The 20589-nt window shown below is 37.9% G+C and overlaps 1 protein-coding gene across 2 annotated transcripts in view; it reads right to left on the bottom strand.

Moving 5' to 3' along the window:
• Window positions 1-20589, bottom strand: part of trappc9 (trafficking protein particle complex subunit 9) — a 370303-nt gene that overhangs the window by 292356 nt on the left and 57358 nt on the right. For both annotated transcript variants that reach the window (XM_041249230.1, XM_041249231.1), the window contains 2 exons: window positions 13857-13983; window positions 9492-9637 (listed from right to left, as the gene is read on the bottom strand). In XM_041249230.1, the coding sequence (XP_041105164.1) occupies window positions 9492-9637; window positions 13857-13983 (273 nt within the window). The remainder of the gene's footprint in view (window positions 1-9491; window positions 9638-13856; window positions 13984-20589) is intronic.

The raw sequence follows: 20589 nt of genomic DNA, 5'->3' as shown, positions 1-20589 counted from the left end.
CCACGGGCACATTCCAGTTGAAGTGCAATCTGTTTTTCTCTCCACACTGACAATTCTTGCTGCCTTTATGGCCACTGGGGCCTGGTGTGTTTACAGCAATACTTTAAAAACCAAAGTTAAATGTTCTCTGATGTCAAGAGATTCTGCCCTGATGCACAGTTTTCTTTGTTGTTTTTTTTTTTCTCTCAAAATAGGCTGTAAAAGTAAAACAACTCCATCTGCTGATCTTTAACTGCTGATTTTGTGGGTCTGTGTGGGGTTTTAGACTAAGGTACTCCAAGATGAGTGCTAATATCAGAGTGTTTAAAACCAGCCACTGGTTTATTTTAATAGTTTAACCCTAACAACAGATATTGTTTTGTCATGTTGAGATACAGGCATTATTCCCAAACTTAACCACTAGGCAAATCCTAACTGCCATGCACCAGGAAAGGAATACACCATAGTCCAGCAGTCAAAACCAATGAGATGCATTCTAGAATGCGAGTGTGAAAACTCAGACATATATAGAAACACCTAAGGCTAACTGAAGAGCTAATGAGATGGATGGGGCAAGCAAAGGAGAAAGAAACATGACTAATAGTTTGTATGTCAGCCCGCTCTACCACTGTCTCAATTCCTCACCTTTAAGATGGATAGTCAAAGGAAAAAAATAAATTAATCAGTCTGTGCTGGTGGGGCGGAGGGTTTGCATGAACAAACGTTCCAGATATTGTGCCTTTGGGATTCGCATTTTCATTCATTTTACTTTCAAAAAACTAATAAAAGCGGTTCTTCATAGCCCCAGCCACCTGCCTAATGCTGTGTACTGAGACACAATGAATTGCAACACTCACTGCTCAGGGCAAAACTGTACTCCCTGAACTGAGTTATCAGAGTTTACTGTCTCTGCTCAAACAGGTGGCCGTTTTCCACAGCAATCAGCAGATCTGCATTTGGAAAAGCTTTTTTTTCTGTATTGTTTTGTAAAATATTGACTGTGTTTAAATTATTTACCTGTTGGGTGCGTCTAGAACTAAGGGTTATTCTCTCTACTATAAAGCAAAAAATTTAAAAATGCCCAGGGCGGTACTTGTCATGAGGGACAGTCAAATCAGATGTCCCTGGCAGGGAGTGTGTCCCTCCATTACTGAATCAGGGTTTGGTAATCACATGAACATCACACAGGAAAGTAGACAGGCTGGGCTACAAAACTGAGAGAATAACTGAATTTTCATTCTCAACTAGGCAACAATGGTGAAATGACTTGTACAATACAAACATCCTTATAAGCCAACTTAAAATCTGAGGAAGTTTAGCAAACAGGCAGAGGCTGGCAGCACCAAGCTGTTGATCCACAATACAGTTTTCCTGACATATTTTGCATATTGCAATAGTACAGTAAGAAGTAAAGGATTATTGTTTTTTTTGTATGTGCTTTTGACTCAAAAGAGAATGTTCTACATCCTACAGCAGTGGCAAAACACCCCAAAACAAGTGATCCTAGTGTACTTGGGACCTGCTGGCTTTACTTCCCTGATTGACAGTCCTGACCAAACCCTCACTCTCTACCCCTTCACAATGGTTACTCAAAGGGACTTGAAGGCATTTACAAGTAAAACTTACAATAATGTAATTCAGTCTCTCAGAGAGTCATCAATACTTCAATGCCCTGTCAAGTGTAATGTATGATAATGCACCATGCTCTGTGACATTTCAGGACATGGACTAACAAGCCAAGGTAAACGCTTCCTTTACACCATCTACTGTAAACTTCTGAAACGTGAAGACAGGAGAGTCTACGAAAGTTCAATAGCATCAATGGGCCAGCAGAAAAAACACTGACACAATTGTCAAAATTACTGAGAACATACGACATTGTGAAAAGGTAAAGATGTTTTGAACACCCTACAAATGTCACTTACATGCCAATTACTTTTTTAAGGTCACTATTTTGCAAACCTATAAAGCGATAAAGATAAGATAAATACTGTACTTCTTGTTTATAATTAGACCAATCACTCCCCACATGTAACTACAGTGCATACTGTTACAAACGATGACTATTACTATTTTAAATTATTAATATTATAATAATAACAACAACGTGTTTTTGTATAAAATGCCTATGTTTTTTTTCATATTTAGCAGTTTGTGGTCTGTAGGAAAATTCCTAAACATCAAAATAAAAAATTAATAATAAGCAGCTCACTTATTATCTGGGAACTTTTATAGACTGTACAGCCAAACAACTACACCATGTACAAAGGCCATCACCTACAGGAATTCACAACGAACAAATATTAGGTTAGGTTTTGTATGTTCTTCAAAATAAGATTCTTAGCATACCTTCCTTTTCTTCACCAACAACATTTCATTGTTTTATGCTTTGCTAAACTAACCAATCCTTTCTTTCAGACATTGAGCATGATTGCAGTAGATACCTGCTTAGGACACAAAAAAAAATAGTAGACAAGGGCTCAAAACAATAGCCTACTTTTATAGGAGCTCTGCTTTACAGTTTTGTATCAATCTACTTTATAGAGCGCACCACGGAATGAACGACTGCAAAACACTACAGGGTACAGCTGAGCATTCTATCAAGTCTCAAAACAGCCAATAACTTTGAATCCCAATCACAAGGCAGAGTGAGAACTGGGTAGTAAAAGAAAAATAAATATGGTCTTATCAGAAGAAATGTCTTCAGATTCCCAAGAGCACAACCTAGCCAGCACTACTCCAAAAAAGTACAGGTTTTAAGGAGTGACATCATAACTCTAAGAAAATGATGTTTACATGTACAATGTGCACTTTTCTCTACATAAAGCACTGCCATCATCATACTCTAGCCTCTACACGAAGCACTGCCATCATCATACTCTAGCCTCTACACGAAGCACTGCCATCATCATACTCTAGCCTGTACACGAAGCACTGCCATCATCATACTCTAGCCTCTACACGAAGCACTGCCATCATCATACTCTAGCCTCTACACGAAGCACTGCCATCATCATACTCTAGCCTCTACACGAAGCACTGCCATCATCATACTCTAGCCTCTACATGAAGCACTGCCATCATCATACTCTAGCTTCAGAATTATTAGTTTGTGACTCTGTAGATGCAGTTGTGACGCAAGACTCTGTAAGTCACTTTGGATAAAAGAATCTGCTAAATGACAAAACAAACAACAACACAACAACAACAACATGCAGTCAAATGTTTGCTGAAAGTCTCATTTCCCAACTCTTCGATTTTGTTTTTAGGCTCATTTCCTAAATACTACTGCAAGCATCACCCACGTCTGCTGTTTCAAACAGTGCACTCAACTATTCAGTCCATTAATCTCCATTACTTCCCTGATTCAGCTGAACGCCTTGTGTAGGCTGTGTTGTAAAACTTATTTTGGCAAGCTTGTGATTTTTTTAATTCTGCTTTCTGCTGATCAGACTTACAGCTGTCAGGAATTCTAACGGACAGCTCTTACATTGGTCTGTAAGACTGATGATCACCAAATCAAAGGGACAACTTAGAGTGGGTGGTAGAAACGAAGACGTCAACGCAAAACAATCAAAGCTCTGCCAACTAAAAAGTAAAGTAAAATAAAATTACCAACAGTGACCACTGCCCACAATTGCAAAGTTAACCAGTTTAAAACCCTCATTCTTTTAGAATCAGCAATTAGTTAATCACAAAGCATTCACTTTCCAATATTATCACTGTATTAAATAATACAGACTAAGTAACCAACTAACTAAAAAAGACTGACAGTAATGCCCCGCCAAGTGTGGCATGCAGGTGGACAGATGAACAGACTGACAGACACCCTCCACATGCCCAGAATCTTAGATTCTCATAGCCTTAAGCAAAATAAAGTTACTACCAAGTTTCATGGCAACTGGACAAGCAGTTCTCCAGATAAATGAAAAAATCATAGGGTGAAATACAGACAGATCAACAGACAGAAACCCACAGAATCTGATATTCTCATTTACTTACGCTAAGCTATGTGAATAGCAAGTTACATGACAATTGTATAATTACAGATGGACTGATGAAAGGACAAACAGATAACAATGCTCGATGGACTATTGTATTACACAACTGTCTCCATTACACACAGTATCGCTTGCAGGGGATTTCATCCCCACCAGAGGATAATAAAGCAAGTCGGTAGGCAGACAGGTAAGTAGGAATGTACTGTATGAGAAGGAAAAGCCAACAGTACAGTAAGTACATATTCTATATATTATCTGGTGCCTGCTCCTAACGTGAACTACAGCAATGCAAAATAATGTTTGTAGTAAAAAACATGATCTTTTTGTCTGTCAGTGTGTCTGCAAACCACTGGGTAACCTTGGGATTCAGCAACACTGCAAACTGAATGAACCAGCACTCAAGCTGGTGTACATTACATTCACTGTTCAGCTCAATGTGGCAACTAACTCTTGTCCTGTGCAGGCATTTTTAAGTTAGGGCTGATTTGCATACACCTCCAGACATGTAGCTGGTTTAGCCTCAATAATGGAATGAACTTATGGTCTCACCAAAACAGACAAGACAAAAAAACAACTAGATCAGACAAATGAACAAACGCACGCTGTAATTCAGACAAAATACCCTAAAGGGAGACATAACAGCTACCTGACAATGTATGACTAGCTTCTTATTTTGTTCAGCATCCTTGGTTTCTGTTCCCAATAGCACAAACCTTTTTGCCTCCAAAACCCTGCCTAATTGAATCTGTGAAATAATACTTGTTACGGTGTTTAGGGCAGCATTGCTTCTTTATACCTTATTAGAGCAAAATTTGATCTCAGGTCCTATTGTGTAAATCATCTACGTAGCTTTAAGCACTTTCTTATAGACAAAAAAAAAAAACAGTATAAAACTAAGTGCACAGCAGTATAAACTCATGATGTGAATGCAGCAAGGTGTGTGTCTGTCCATCACTCCAATGTGACCTGGGAGAGCCAGCAGTGTGCAACAATATATATTAGATATCTATATATACATATCGAGCATCAGGTATATCAATTATGGACATTGACAAAATGTTGTTTTTTTTGTTTTGTTTTGGTTTTTGTTTTTTTTTCTTTTTAATCATTCGATCATTCATCCTTGATCATGACACGCTTGAGTGACTATGACTGATGGATATGCACTTAATCAACTAATTAGTGAGACAATTGATTGGACACTGGATATGGAGTGATTTCAGCTACTGAATTGCAAGCTTGAATAAAAGCAATAAAACAAAATCTCAGAAAAAAAAAAAACATGCCACGTCTGTCAAGAGAGCAGCGACTTGGGCATGTTGGAGGCTGGACTAGGGCAGCGTACTGTGGCTCGCTGTCTTGGGTGCTCACAGCCAGCAATTCAAAACTGGCGAGACGTTATAACCAGATACACTCTGTCAATGACAGGCCATGAACTGGGAGACCAAGAGTCACAACACCTGCCCAAGATCGACGGATCATTTTGCAGCATCTTCATGATGTCAATTGTTAATCAGCACAATAAAAAGTCACTGCACCTGCTCTAAAACACATCGAGTGAATTTTATCCAAAAATAAGTTTCTTTTGATGCTCATTATATACACACACACACACATATATATATATATATATATATATATATATATATATATATATATATATATATATATATATATATATATAGTGCCTATAGAAAGTCTACACCGCATTTCAAAATTTTCACCTTATAGCCTGGAATTAAAATGCACTGCAATTGTGTTTGTTTTAATTTATCTACACATCCTATCCCACATCTTCCAAGTGAAAAAAATATTCTAAAACTTTGTAGAAAATGAATTAAAAATAAAAACTGAAATAGCTTGGTTGGATAAGTGTTCACCCCCCTTGTGATAGCAATCCTAAACTAGAATGGAAGTTTCTGGGGAAACTTTGTCTGCGTTGTAAAACGCGAGCATTTACCTTTTCAACTGGTCGCTTTAAATTGTATTACATTACAAGTGAATTCAAAGACCATAATCAAGTTTTTTTTAAAGGAATTCTAAGCTGTCAAAACAGTCACTTGTCCATTAGACCATGAACCAAAAGTCAAAGTCCAAGACATTTTTAGAAAGCTCTTAGTTGGTTTCCTATAAGTGTCCAATAGTATATACTAGCCTTTCTGCAGTATTTGTGGAGATAGAAGCTGTTAAAACAGTCTATTGTCCAGTTTGACCATGAATGAGAGGTCAAAGTTAAAAATAAAGGCTTTGCATCAAGTATACACAATATTGTAGATTATACCATTATCCAGACCGAGTTGAGAGGTACCTACATGCACAAACAAGAGTTCTACACAACATGGTTCCTGAGTTATAGGCATTACAGTTTTTGTAGGTCACAGCCTGAGACCCCCAAAACCGCAAGTCTGATCACCACCAAACGTAATAGCAACTAACTACAGATATAGCTCAATAGCTGTGCAAAGTTTCACATTGATTGGTTAAAAACCGTAGTAGGTGATGTGTTGACAAATTCATGTCAAATGTATGCCAATCGCTTTGTTTGGCAAGCACATTTCTTAGGGACTGCTGCCATCTGCCGGTCAAAATGAGAATTGCAGGCAACTTTAATCAGCGTAAACTCAAATCTGCAGTATTTAAGGATATGTAAGCTATTACAGTGTTTCGTTGTCCAGTTTGACCAGTAACGAAAGGTCAAATTCCAAGACATTTTTAGAAAGGTCTTAGTTGGTATCTTTTTTGTGTTCAAAATATGAGTGTATCTGCAGTTTTTAGAGAGATTTAAGCTATTATAGCATTTAGTTGTGCAGTTTGACCAGTAACGAAAGGTCAAAGTGCAAGACTTTTTTAGAAAGATCTTAGTTGGTTTCCTATAAATGTCCAATGGTACATATGAGTCTATCTGCAGTATTTAAGGCGTTTTTAACTATTATTGCATTTACTTGTCCAGTCTGACCAGTAATGAAATGTCAAAGGTCAAATTAAACAGCAAGGGCATATTTTTTATAGAGCATACAATGGTTCCTATACGTGCTCAATACAAACTATGGGCCTATCTGCCCTCTTTCAGGAGTTATAAGCTGTCCAGTTTTAGTGGTCATTTTTTAATTAGCCAAATGCCCATTATCTTGGTCTAGGAAGGTCACAGGTCAAAGGAAAAAATGTTGGTCTTATAGAGAACCAATGGGTTCCTATACATGTTCAATAGTAACTATGACACTATCTTATCCCCGTAAGGACTTAAGCTGTTTAATTTTGGGGGGTCTTGACCTGGGACCCCCAAACCCATAAGTCCGATCGGCACCAAAAGTAATAGCAACTCAAGTCAGATAGAGTGCAATAATTGTGCCAAGTGTCGAGTTGATCAGTTCAAAACTAGGAGAAAATGCGTTGACAAAAAGCGGTCAGAAATGATGCCAAAATTCTATATCTGGCTCTACAAAGGTCAAAGGTCACTGGCAAAAAACATTTTTTTATAGCACATACAACAGTTCCTATACGTGTTCAATACAAATTATGTACCTATCTGCCCCCTTTCAGGACTTATGAGCTGTCCAGTCTTAGTGGTCATTTTTTAATTAGCCAAATGTCCATTATCTTGGTCTTGGAAGGTCATAGGACAACCGAAAAAAGGTTGGTCTTATAGAGAACCAATGGGTTCCTATACATGTTCAATAGTAACTATGACCCTATCTTGTCCCCGTAAGGACTTATAAGCTGTTTAATTTTTGGGAGTCATGACCTGCTACCCCCAAAACCGTAAGTCCAATCGGCACCAAAACTAATAGCAATTCAAGTCAGATAGAGTGCAATAGTTGCCCAACGTTTCAATACTATTCTTACATGATGTAATGGTGTTCTATATATTGTGACATCATTTTTACTTATATCTTTATCTATATCAATTCTAATAAACATTATTTTACATAAACTTATATTTATATTATCAAGCAATGCTGGCTCTGAGGATCAGCCTTGATTTGGCCTCCCCTGCGCATCAGCATGCACAACTTTTTAATTCATTTTGTTTATGTAATTATTTTTAACTTTTATATATTTATTGGTCTAGCTACAATAATGTGTTTATTTATTTTTGTATTTACAGTTTACAATTTGTAGACACTAATTTATTAGGAAGCAATATAGTAACTATATTTCGATGGCATCTGTACAGTGTCATGTTGCATCATTTTAAAGCACACGCAAAAAAAAACAAAAAAACATGCCACTTCAAATCTAGAACTCAGAAGGAGAAACAGCTGCCAGTGGATTTTGTGCGACTCTTTTGCAAAATACTGATGGAAGTGCTCAAGCTGCAGGGACTGTAGAATTTAACAACATCCGCTGTTCATTTTCCAGACCCGGCCGTCATGTTTCTCTATTGCTCTGACGGAAGCGACTTTAATTAGTTTTCATTTCTTGTTGATGAGCACTGCACTAAGAAGACACAGTAGCAGAGCATGCACAAATGAAACCCAAACTCATAAACCCAAGATTCAAAGGCCACCTGTAGATACGAGGGACAGTGTGTTAGTGCTGGTGAGGACAGTAAATGTTTTGTACAACAAGAGAAAACATGCTGTGTAATATTCAGTTACACAACTGTGCCCTGTAGTGGTCTCAGATTCATCCACCTGGAACAGGGGCCAGTGCACCACTGTAGGCCCTTCAAGCTGAATCTGGAAAGCAATGCTAGGTCATCTGGGGATACATGTTCCGATGCATTTGCATAGAGGATTTACTTCCGTGTGGATGGATCATTGTGTTGAAGTGTGCAGAAATCAAAGCTTTCAGAATCTAGCTACATTTATTAAATCAAATCATTCAATAGATGCTGCAGTCAACATTTTGCAATCTTACTGACCAGAATGCTGTTGCTGAAGTTTACTGATATGCTTGGGACAGCGAAAAATAAAAATAAAACAGATGGTGGCAAGAATATCTTAAAGTAATTAATTCATCTCATTTCAGGAGGAGAACAAATTCCAGGAGCATTTGACTGAGAAAGTAAAGGATACTGTGTAATTAAATCTAAATGCGGGTACCTGTACAGTGGGATTGCACCAAACGCTACTGTAGTATACAAATGGAAAAAAGTAATGTCCTTTGCTTAAATAAAGATGGCAGGCTCCAGGTATGGTGCTTTGTTCAGTGGTGTAAATATATATGTCATGTAAACCACTTACCTACAAAGAGAAACTAATTTGAAAAATAAAAATCAACAATATAAAATGGAAAAGAAATTGCAACACCTCTGTGCTCCTCACTGAAAGAGGAACGCATCTCCTTGAGATGGGTATATAAATGTAAGAGAAATGATGCAGCCTCAGTGATGGCTGTAGTGTACACTCTGCTGCTGAACAAAGTGCTGACACAGACAGGGAGTGTTTGTGCATGGACTCACAGCATTACACAGGTGTGCCATTGCTGCAATGTAAAGTCCAGATGAGTCCATTGAAACCGAGTGAGATGTGTGAAACCCTGGCCGGAATGAAAAGGTTTGGCACCTACCTATTTTCTTTGAGCGCTCGTCCCCTCGGTGGTGCACAGTGATAGGGGAGTAAATGAAGGGGCTCTTGACAGCCATGCTTTGCCCCAGCAGGCTCTTCACCTTGCGCGGCCGCAGGGTCACTGGCAGATTGAGGAGCTTCACTGACCTGGGGTAGGTGGGGGTGGGGAGGTGAGAAATAATTTTACTGTAGAGGAACTCCTTCATAAGAACATTTTATCATAAAAGAACAAGCAATATAAAACAAATAGTAAGATTTAATAGGGTTCAAAGGAGTATTAGCCATGAAGGACATTCATTTATATATATAATTTTAAAAAGGCATAATACCACAGTAGTGATGTCAAAATGGCATATTTGTCTAGAAGACTATACTTGACCTTTAACCCGTATTTGACTCCTGTGCACCCTCAGACCACTTTCAAACACAAAATGTCTCATTTTCAATCACTCGACAACACCCACAATTTGTGGTTTTTAGGCAATTAACAAATCTGTCTCTCTGAAGATTTACAATCATCCTCCACAAACAGGAGCATCAAACAAGCAAGCAAGACAAATACTCTGACTGACAGCGACTAAGAAAAAAACAAAAATACCCCATTGACGCACCTTTTCCTTAAAAGTAAGTTATTTTTTGCAGTTAATTAACAACCCAGTTTAATTCACAATTACTGAATTATCAAGAATTATAGTTAAGATTATTTAACATTGATTTAATGTGCATTATTATTCATTAAATTCACTTGCAATTTGAACCTTAACACTTATTTGACTTTTTTATTACAAATACTAATATCCATGTATTATAAACCAATAATAGATGGGCTTCACTGAGTTACAGGAAAATAATTACATCTTGGGTTTCTGTGACACTTTATAAACTGCAACCAGAATCTTTTCGTCTCAACCACAGCCAGTCGCTGCTCCTCTCTGCTGCCTCAGATAAGCTCTTTGCTATGCGTCACAACTCTTGACCACTGAATCCGATGTCCTCGACAACCCACCTCCACTGGGTAAACCTGGACTCTCCATCCTCACTGTTCCACTTCAGCAGCCTGTTGAGCGTATCAAAGTTTCTTCCTTTCATACGCCTCACCCACAGCATCCTGCCATGGCACTGCTAACTCTATCAGGTGAACAAAGCGTGCTGATACAGACCACAAGACAATATCAGGTGGAAGGTTAGTGGTTGTCCGACATCTCCGAGCTTTTTCCTGTCTCTAGCAGCATCCAGTTGTCCTACACAAGTTTTGGTTTTAATATCTTTTCTGGGTGGTTGCGCCCCTGGACTGAGGAATGCTTATTCATGGGTCATACATTGCTGGAATTGGTGGTAATCTGTTGGTCATACTGCGCTTGTCTTCCAACGCTAAGGCCAAACATCGCAGCACCTGGTCATGATGCCAAGTAAGCCATCCTTGGCTAAGACCCACCTTACATCCTGCCAAAATGTGTCTTAAAGTAGCTGGCGATGAACACAAAGGACATCACAGATCCTCTCCTACCCATAGATTAACGTTATGTGGTGATGGGAAAACATCACATGTTAACCTGATGAGGAAATTGATCCTGTTCTGTTCCATTGTCCATAGATCCCGTCAGCTGATATTGCATTGTTCCACCTTATAACGTGTATAAAAGGGCTACTGAAATGGCATTATGGAGCAAATGGGAGCCACAACCCTACCATGTTAAAACCGATTCCACACTATAACGTGGTGTGTTATAACAGGCGAGCACTGTAATTTGTAATTTCTCAATTTTTTTTTTTTAACTCCAAACCTCTCGCTTCCATATGCATAGTGGTATCCCAAAATTTATCCAGCCTCTTTTTGACTGTTCCACCTAACCTTTCCAACGCAAAACAGAGATCTGCGTTTACTATGTCCCAGAAGCTCAGAAGCTCTTGGCCATTTAACTCCAGGCTTGTGCCTGTCGAGGTTCTTTTCTCTCTTATGCTGGTTCATCTGACCGGTTCACAAGGATCATTAGGTTCATCACTAGTGTTTATTCAAGTCCTCCTCTCATCTACAGGGGTGCTGAAATCCTGCGAACTGTGGTTTGCTTCCTGTCGCTGGATTTCATTCAACTGACTTGACAGACTTTGTAAAAAGTCCTGATCAATACGAGGCCCTTGTTCCTTCTCCCTCAAGCATTTCATTCTGCCTTCATGAATCTTCAGACCCCTAACCATTGTCACTCCAGCCAGACACAAACCTGGAGCTCCATGTTTTGCTAACTGCAGATCTTGAGCTAGTCCTTTCCAAAGTACTCTCTGTTCTCATACCTGTTTCCTTTCCTAAGTCATTAACTGTGTTGTCAAACCTTGAGTCATCTTCCGCCCCCGCTCTCGCAGACTCTAGGGGTATTTTTCTCTTTAATTTCTTAGAAGCCTTGGGTGGGTGTCTCCAGCATCCTGTTCCATTTGAAAAAACAGAGCTGGATACTGCCAGCTAGGGTGGCTAACTCCTTCCAGCCCCACTCCCTCGACGCCAGCTGCACTATTCACCGCAGTCACTGGACGTATCCAGATCATCAAGATTTCCATTACATGATAGTAGGTGTTAAAACTTCAAGCTGATATGACTCTGCTCTATATACTGTATATGTTTTTGCTCAAGAGAGACAACTTCCAATGTTTCGGTATGTTTAATATACCTTTGGAAAAGTGTGTTTGAAAACAAACAGTGAAGGTCCTTACAGGCTTTGGATGCCATGGTTTACACTCATGGCAAGGTAACTACACTCACTTATTTCTATTTAAATCTATTAATGTGTTTGTGATTTACTACATATTCCTTTATATTTAAAGAAATGATATTGAGACCATTCGTCCATTTATTTTCCTATATTCTGCTACATTGAACATTATCTCATTTTACTTTTTCTAAAACTACAAAACTGTAGGTCACTCACTATGTTTAAAAGGTTCATCTACTTTTGTATGTCTTATGTTTGATAGGTAAATATGTACTATTTTACATAAATCTACCCAGTAACCTACTTTTATATATTAAAAATAATAATAACTGGTGTGCCTTACAGTATAGCGAGAATGTGTGGCCTAAACACATATCATGTAAGATATACTGCAATTCTGTATCTTTATGTGCCTAATGGTTAAACAGAGGTGAATCTGGAAATACTGCTTTCGCCAAGATTGGCTATGAATAACTCAGCAGTGCATGAGAGTCTCTCTGTGTATTATTGTCTGGAGGAGTATATTAAAATCACCAGGGAGGGCTCCACTTTAATGATCTAAACGGTGGCAGTATTTACAGCCAAAATGTTTGATCAGCCCCCTATTTTTATATTTCTACACACAGCCCTCCATTCAAATCACTGTGTTAATTAGGCAGTCTGTTCTGAATGTGGCTCATACTGTAGATAAATCAATATCAGAATACAGAAATTGAGCCAGCATTTTGAGAGGCTACCCTAGCTGCCCTTGGCACCAAACACAACCTTATTTACATTTCATTTTGAATTATTCTACTAATAAGCAACATGCTGGGATGAAGCCTCTCATCTTAATGGACATCCTGGGGATAGCAGCAAGTGCAATGGAGATGAAAGAAGCAACAAGATCCAAAAATACATTTAAAAAACAGTTCTGGCATTAAAACTGAAAGCAGATTAATAGTGTCTGTTGAACATGAAGCTGGAATGGGCTTCCTTCGCATTCTGGGGCGTGATGGGAGAGCACTGTTTACTGCATGATACAGATTCATGGCAATCATTCATTAAAAAGGAAAGTTCAAAGCAGCTCAACCTTTTTCTGCTGTATAAATGTATCTGAGGCTAGGGGCAGGCAGCTAAAAAGGGGTCAAGGGATATGTGTGTGGAAGATACCAGCTGAATGCTAATATCCTAATGGCCAGTTTAGAAAGGCTGATCGAGGACAAACTAGCCAAGAGGTTCCTTGGGAAACAAACCATGGCAATTGAATATAACCACTTTTCTTGCTGAGTTACAGGTATATCTATTCAAATAAAATACAAATCCAGTATGCAGAAACACATACACCGTGCACATTGAAAAACAAGGAAAACTGTTCGAAACTCCAGGTGTGCTGAATGATGTTACATTCACATATTGAATTACATACCACTTTGTAGTTTTCCACAAACTTTACAAAAATCTGCCAAAAATTAAAAAATATGACATTTCCAATCTAATATGAAATACTGTACTAAGACTATGGCTTCCAGTAGACTTTTGCAATATTATTTCGTAGTTTCTTTGATTACATGACCTTAAATAATATAGCTTCATTTTGTTCATATGGTTTTTTTGTTTTTGTTTTTTTCTTACGTATTTGAGGATAAACAGTGTTTCAAAGCACAGTTCAGTCAAATTCTCACCTGACAATAGGGAGTTTGGTGAAGGCCACTGGAAGCAGCTTGAGGCCGCCGGAGAGTGTAATGACCTCCATGCTGCCAGGACACTTGGATGTATAGTTCTCCAGGCTCTGGGTTACTTCCTTCTTCTCTGGATTACACAGAAAAAAGAAAAAGTGTATTTTAAATTTAGGACTCCATGCATATCCCTGCTTGACCTATATTAATGTCTTCCCATTAAAACCAGCAAAGTAGAACCCCAAAACCAAATCCCTATTTCTTGTCACAGGAAACTTTGCACCCTTTCCTGGAGTTGTCATTATTCTAAGTGTTTTGTGTTTGTCTGAACATCTTATACAGAGGCAAGCAAAATGTCAGGAGATTAAGCTGTGATTAAATGCAAGAAAGTACATCTCCGCTGGAACTCTGAAGTTCTTAATTCTTTAATTCCAAGCAATCAGACAGCTCGGTTTGAAAGAGGTCACGAATCACCCAAGAAGTTTTCTTAAGTGGATCAGTATCCAACAAGACAGGGTCAAGAGGCTCTTAAAAGCACGTATTCTGTGATTGCTATTGCTAAAGTGCCACTTTTCCTTAGTGATTTTAATCCTAGCGAGTGCCTGGATTTTAATAAAGTGAATTACCCGCTGCTTACAGACCATGACTTTCCTGTATGCTGAAATTGAAGTAATATTGTTATTTATTAACCCCTTGTCAGCTGCATTTTTTAAGCAGTGGTCGTTTTCATAAAACTGTATATCTGTGTGTGTGAATACATTAGTTTCCTGAACTACTTCTTTACAGTATCCTGTGTATTACCTGATACAGTACAGTATTGAAAAAGTAAGCCTTTTTTATATACTGTGTAGACTGCCACACACAGCTCCTGTTTACTTGCACAAGCTGGGAGTTGCAGGGGAGCTGGGACAGATGTAAAAAAAACATGACATGACAGATTTAGCCCTCCAATTCCTTTTTTTTTTTAGCCCTATGTATTCAATTACCAACCTACGAGCATCTATGTGTGTAGAATACATTAGTTTCCAGCTTGGTATTTCACCACTGTATTGCTCACAGTACCCTGCTTTTTTGTTATGTATGCAAGTTGTCTTTGAGTACTATGTTTTATTTCAACAAAAAAGACAGCAGCAGCTTTTTTATGCGCAATGCGGCTTAATATGGAGGCATGTGTTGACAATTTTTTTTTTTTTTTTTTTACTAGATTTTGTACATGTTGCAAAGTTTACATGTACAACATACAGTACACCCTTCATTATAACAAACCTTCGGCTATAACAAACCTGGCCCCTGGACCCCAAATAAAAAAAAATTAAAAAGGTATTATTGTAGCGTATGTGAGGTCTGTGAAGTGCAGGAACGCTTGGAGTAGGAGGGGCTGTGTTTCATATCGATCGAACAGACTACGGGACAGACACAGGAGCTGCTGGTGATTGGCCGTGGATGTGGAACTAAGTGGGGGCTAAAGACCAATAACAGGGAGAGAAAAGCGAACAAATAGAGACAGAATAGTTCCACCCCGAGATTCCTTTAAAAATACACTGGATTTATCGGCGTAGCCCATGGCCCACAGCGCAACCAACAATTAACAATCAATTGTGACGTCTCTGACAGAAAACTAGTACATAAGCACACTTATACTAGTTCAAAACCAGGAAGGTGAGGTCTTCCGAGTAAGAATACACTTCAGGTGAGAGGACAGAATTATACTTACACACATGCCTCTAATTACTTTAATTCGTATTAAAAGCAAAACTTTGTTTCGACCTATTGATATAACTAAAGGAGTAACTTTTTCCTCATTGCGTCCGTTTAGGAGACAGCACTTATGTCCACCAGTTTTTCGTGGAGCAAAAAACCGAACAAGTCGTTGGTAAGTCCGTTTCGTTTTAGCTAAAAAAAAAAAACACAACAAAAAAAAAATATTGAGGATCTGATTAACTTTTCATGTCAGATTGGTTTTGAATAAAAGTTCAGCTTTAATTTGGGAATTGTGTTTTTTTTTTGTACTGCTTTTTAATTATTTAATGAATTGGATAAAGCAAAGGCAGAATACTGCATACATGAGACAAGCAGCTACGTGTAATTCTACATGTATTCACAATCTCATCTCTAACTTACTCCAATAGTTTACCCTTCATTTTGATTGTCCTTTCACTATAACAAACCCCTCGATATAACGAACAAAAGATATTGACCCCAACAGGATCATTATAGCAAGGGTGTACAGTATTGTTTATTTTTGTAGTTTACATTTGTGTTTTTGGTATTTTAAAAGGCATTTACTTTTGATAAAACAGTTCTGTTTTTTTATTTTATAAATAAAATACAAAAAAATGATTAGCACTTTAAAACATTTATTCAATAAAGTATTGTTTAAATATAAAGCAGTTTCGTGTGTGTGTGTGTGTCAGTGTGTGTGTGTGTGTGTGTGTGTGTGTGTGTGTGTGTGTGTGTGTGTGTGTGTGTGTGTGTGTGTGTGTGTGTGTGTGTGTGTGTGTGTGTGTGTGTGTGTGTGTGTGTGCGTGTGCGTGTGCGTGTGCGTGTGCGTGTTAACCGCCTTCCATGTAAGCTCAATTACTGTCGCTCATGAAGGGTTAAAAGGAAAGAAAAATAAATCACCTCTTACAAATAAATCTGTACTGACGGCCTTTACCAGATCATGAATACAATGTTCCTCCAGAGGATCATACCAAAGTATGTGTCTGTATGGACATCAATAATTCCTTATGCAGTAGGGGACACTACTAAATAAACACCTCAATCTGCTGCAATGCAGACAATTTCAGCAGACTATATAATCCTAAATCAATACTGTTCACCTCCTCTCTGAAACTACACACTTCATAATGAAGTTCAACTGTCACAGTATTGTAATGATCCAGGGATACTGCTGATCCATACATGATGACGCAGAGTCGTACACACAGCATCCCACTCGCTGTGAAATGTTCACCCATATTCAACTTCCAAACTTGCAGGTTTTAAAAGACAAATGAGAAAAGAATATTCAGAATAAACTAAAACTACTTACATTATCTCAAACTGATAAAGGTACTACACAAATCTCCTTGCTTGCAACAAATCCTACATATTGTAATGAATATGTACAAATACCTGCATTTTCAATCTCTTTGTATATGATCGAGGAATGGAACAAGACTCCTACTGCATAGCAGTTACACCTATTCCAGGTTTTACTACGAGCTTGATCAGCTGGTTTACAGGTAACAAGTTCTGGTGTGTCTTATTAAACTTCTAGTCAGCATTCCAGATAACGTTTTGGGTCATTGAGTAATTAACTCTCCAATTTTATGCAATGTATTTTGGGTTAAAATGCAACATTACCTTGAAGTCATGAGTACTTTCAATAAATACTGTACATACTTAATGCTATATAACTACTGTACAAAAACTTGGTCTTATAATAAAAACTTTATTTTCCACATAAAAAATAAAAATAAAAAACCTAACAATGTTTTTTTTTTTTTTTTTTTTCACAGCCATTTAGCCCTGCCTTAATATTCTAGTCTGGGAAGTTGCTCCCCTCTATGTAGTTATCTAGACTGTTACAGTTTTTATAGTAGTTTGGTGGTCCAATGGCTAAAGAAAGGGGCTAGTTACCTGGTTCCTGGTTCAACCCCAGCTCAGCCACTGACTCACTGTGTGTAACCCTGAGCATGTCACTGAACCTCTTTGTGCTCTGTCCTAAATGACTAGTTAATAATAATAATAATAATAATAATAATAATAAGTTCCTTTCTCAGTCTCTTGTGCTCAGTGTATGTCAATGTTAACCTGATGAAGACACGGTAGTGTCGAAACACATTGTTTGTTTGTTTTTTACAATCATGTTTTTAAATTAATAAAGAGATTTTTTTGAAGAAAACTAATGAGCAGGAGTTAAATAATGAATCCTTTAGAAGTAAAATGACGAGAGTGCGACCATGAATGTCTCTACGGAAACTCTTTGTTAAGCCATCTAAACTGAAAGTTTGGCTGAAAGAATTTTAAACTTTTGCATTGCCGTAGAGACTCTACCTTCATTACATATATAAACTTGCTAGTGAGTAATGAACAGTCGCAGTGCACAGGCATCCCTTACTAAATTAATCTTGGCATTTTCAATCCAGCCTAGGGACAGATTTAGTAACTGCAGTGCTAAAAGGAGACTCATGAGCTGACAAAGAATCTCCAATTTATTTCAGGCAACCTGTATGGCAAAGCTCACTCGATTAAATAAGGTGGACAGCCTGGATTAAAGGGTACATAAGGACCTTTTTATTTGATTGTTTACATGTTCCCATGTGTTGCTACAACTGTTTACATAAGGTGTGTGTATTGTTTTAATTATTTATTTATTTTTTACATTTTGACCACTTATTTAAACTTTTAAATTGCATTCCCTGCCTCAAGATGACTTCACATGTACCCGCATGGACCTCTCAGAACTACATTTTCCATCATCCTCCTGCTCACATATGTAACCGAGATGGATTTACCAATAAGCAGGAGGATGATGGGAAATGTAGTTCTGAGAGGTCCACTAGGGTACATGTGAAGCCATCTTGAGGCAGGGAATGCAATTTAAAAGTTTTTTAAAAAGTGGTCAAAATTTTTAAAAATAAAAAAATAAATAAAACAATACACACACCTTAAGCAAACAGTTAGAACATAAGAACATAAGAACATAAGAAAGTTTACAAACGAGAGGAGGCCATTCGGCCCATCTTGCTCGTTTGGTTGTTAGTAGCTTATTGATCCCAAAATCTCATCAAGCAGCTTCTTGAAGGATCCCAGGGTGTCAGCTTCAACAACATTACTGGGGAGTTGATTCCAGACCCTCACAATTCTCTGTGTAAAAAAGTGTCTCCTATTTTCTGTTCTGAATGCCCCTTTTTCTAAACTCCATTTGTGACCCCTGGTCCTTGTTTCTTTTTTCAGGCTGAAAAAGTCCCTTGGGTCGACACTGTCAATACCTTTTAGAATTTTGAATGCTTGAATTAGGTCGCCACGTAGTCTTCTTTGTTCAAGACTGAACAGATTCAATTCTTTTAGCCTGTCTGCATATGACCTGCCTTTTAAGCCCGGAATAATTCTGGTCGCTCTTCTTTGCACTCTTTCTAGAGCAGCAATATCTTTTTTATAGCGAGGTGACCAGAACTGCACACAATATTCAAGATGAGGTCTTACAAGTGCATTGTACAGTTTTAACATTACTTCCCTTGATTTAAATTCAACACTTTTCACAATGTATCCGAGTATCTTGTTAGCCTTTTTTATAGCTTCCCCACATTGCCTAGATGAAGACATTTCTGAGTCAACAAAAACTCCTAGGTCTTTTTCATAGATTCCTTCTCCAATTTCAATATCTCCCATATGATATTTATAATGTACATTTTTATTTCCTGCGTGCAGTACCTTACACTTTTCTCTATTAAATGTCATTTGCCATGTGTCTGCCCAGTTCTGAATCTTGTCTAGATCATTTTGAATGACCTTTGCTGCTGCAACAGTGTTTGCCACTCCTCCTACTTTTGTGTCGTCTGCAAATTTAACAAGTTTGCTTACTATACCAGAATCTAAATCATTAATGTAGATTAGGAATAGCAGAGGACCTAATACTGATCCCTGTGGTACACCGCTGGTTACCACACTCCATTCTGAGGTTTTTCCTCTAATCAGTACTTTCTGTTTTCTACATGTTAACCACTCCCTAATCCATGTACATGTGTTTCCTTGAATCCCAACTGCGTTCAGTTTGAGAATTAATCTTTTGTGCGGGACTTTGTCAAAAGCTTTCTGGAAATCTAAATAAACCATGTCATATGCTTTGCAATTATCCATTATCGATGTTGCATCCTCAAAAAAATCAAGCAAGTTAGTTAGGCACGATCTCCCTTTCCTAAAACCATGTTGACTGTCTCCCAGGACCCTGTTACCATATAGGTAATTTTCCATTTTGGATCTTATTATAGTTTCCATAAGTTTGCATATAATAGAAGTCAGGCTTACTGGTCTGTAGTTACCTGGTTCAGTTTTGTTTCCCTTTTTGTGGATCGGTATTACGTTTGCAATTTTCCAGTCTGTCGGTACCACCCCTGTGTCAAGAGACTGCTGCATGATCTTGGTTAGCGGTTTGTAAATTACTTCTTTCGTTTCTTTGAGTACTACTGGGAGGATCTCATCCGGCCCAGGGGATTTGTTTATTTTAAGAGCTCCTAGTCCCTTTAACACTTCTGCCTCAGTTATGCTAAAGTTATTTAAAACTGGATAGGAACTGGATGACATGTGGGGCATGTTGTCAGTATCTTCCTTTGTAAAAACTTGTGAAAAGTAATCATTTAACATATTTGCTATTTTTTTTTCTTCCTCTATGATTTTGCCATTTGTATCTCTTAAACATTTAATCTCCTCTTTGAATGTTCTCTTGCTGTTGTAATATTGGAAAAACATTTTGGAATTGGTTTTAGCTCCCTTAGCAATGTTCATTTCTATTTCTCTCTTGGCCTTTCTAACTTCCTTTTTGACTTGCATTTGCAGTTCTGTGTACTCTTTCTGTGTACTTTCTTTTTGGTCCTTTTTTAATGCTCTGTAAAGTGCCTTTTTTCGCTGAATATTTTTTTTAAATTGATCTATTAAACCATTTTGGCAATTTAGTTTTACATTTAGATTTGTCTACTTTAGGGATATAATTGTTTTGCGCCTCTAGTACTACATTTTTGAAGAACAACCATCC

This window comes from Polyodon spathula, chromosome 4, assembly GCF_017654505.1.
Source record: "Polyodon spathula isolate WHYD16114869_AA chromosome 4, ASM1765450v1, whole genome shotgun sequence".
Lineage (NCBI taxonomy): Eukaryota > Metazoa > Chordata > Actinopteri > Acipenseriformes > Polyodontidae > Polyodon > Polyodon spathula.
This window is presented reverse-complemented; position numbering and strand designations above follow the sequence as displayed.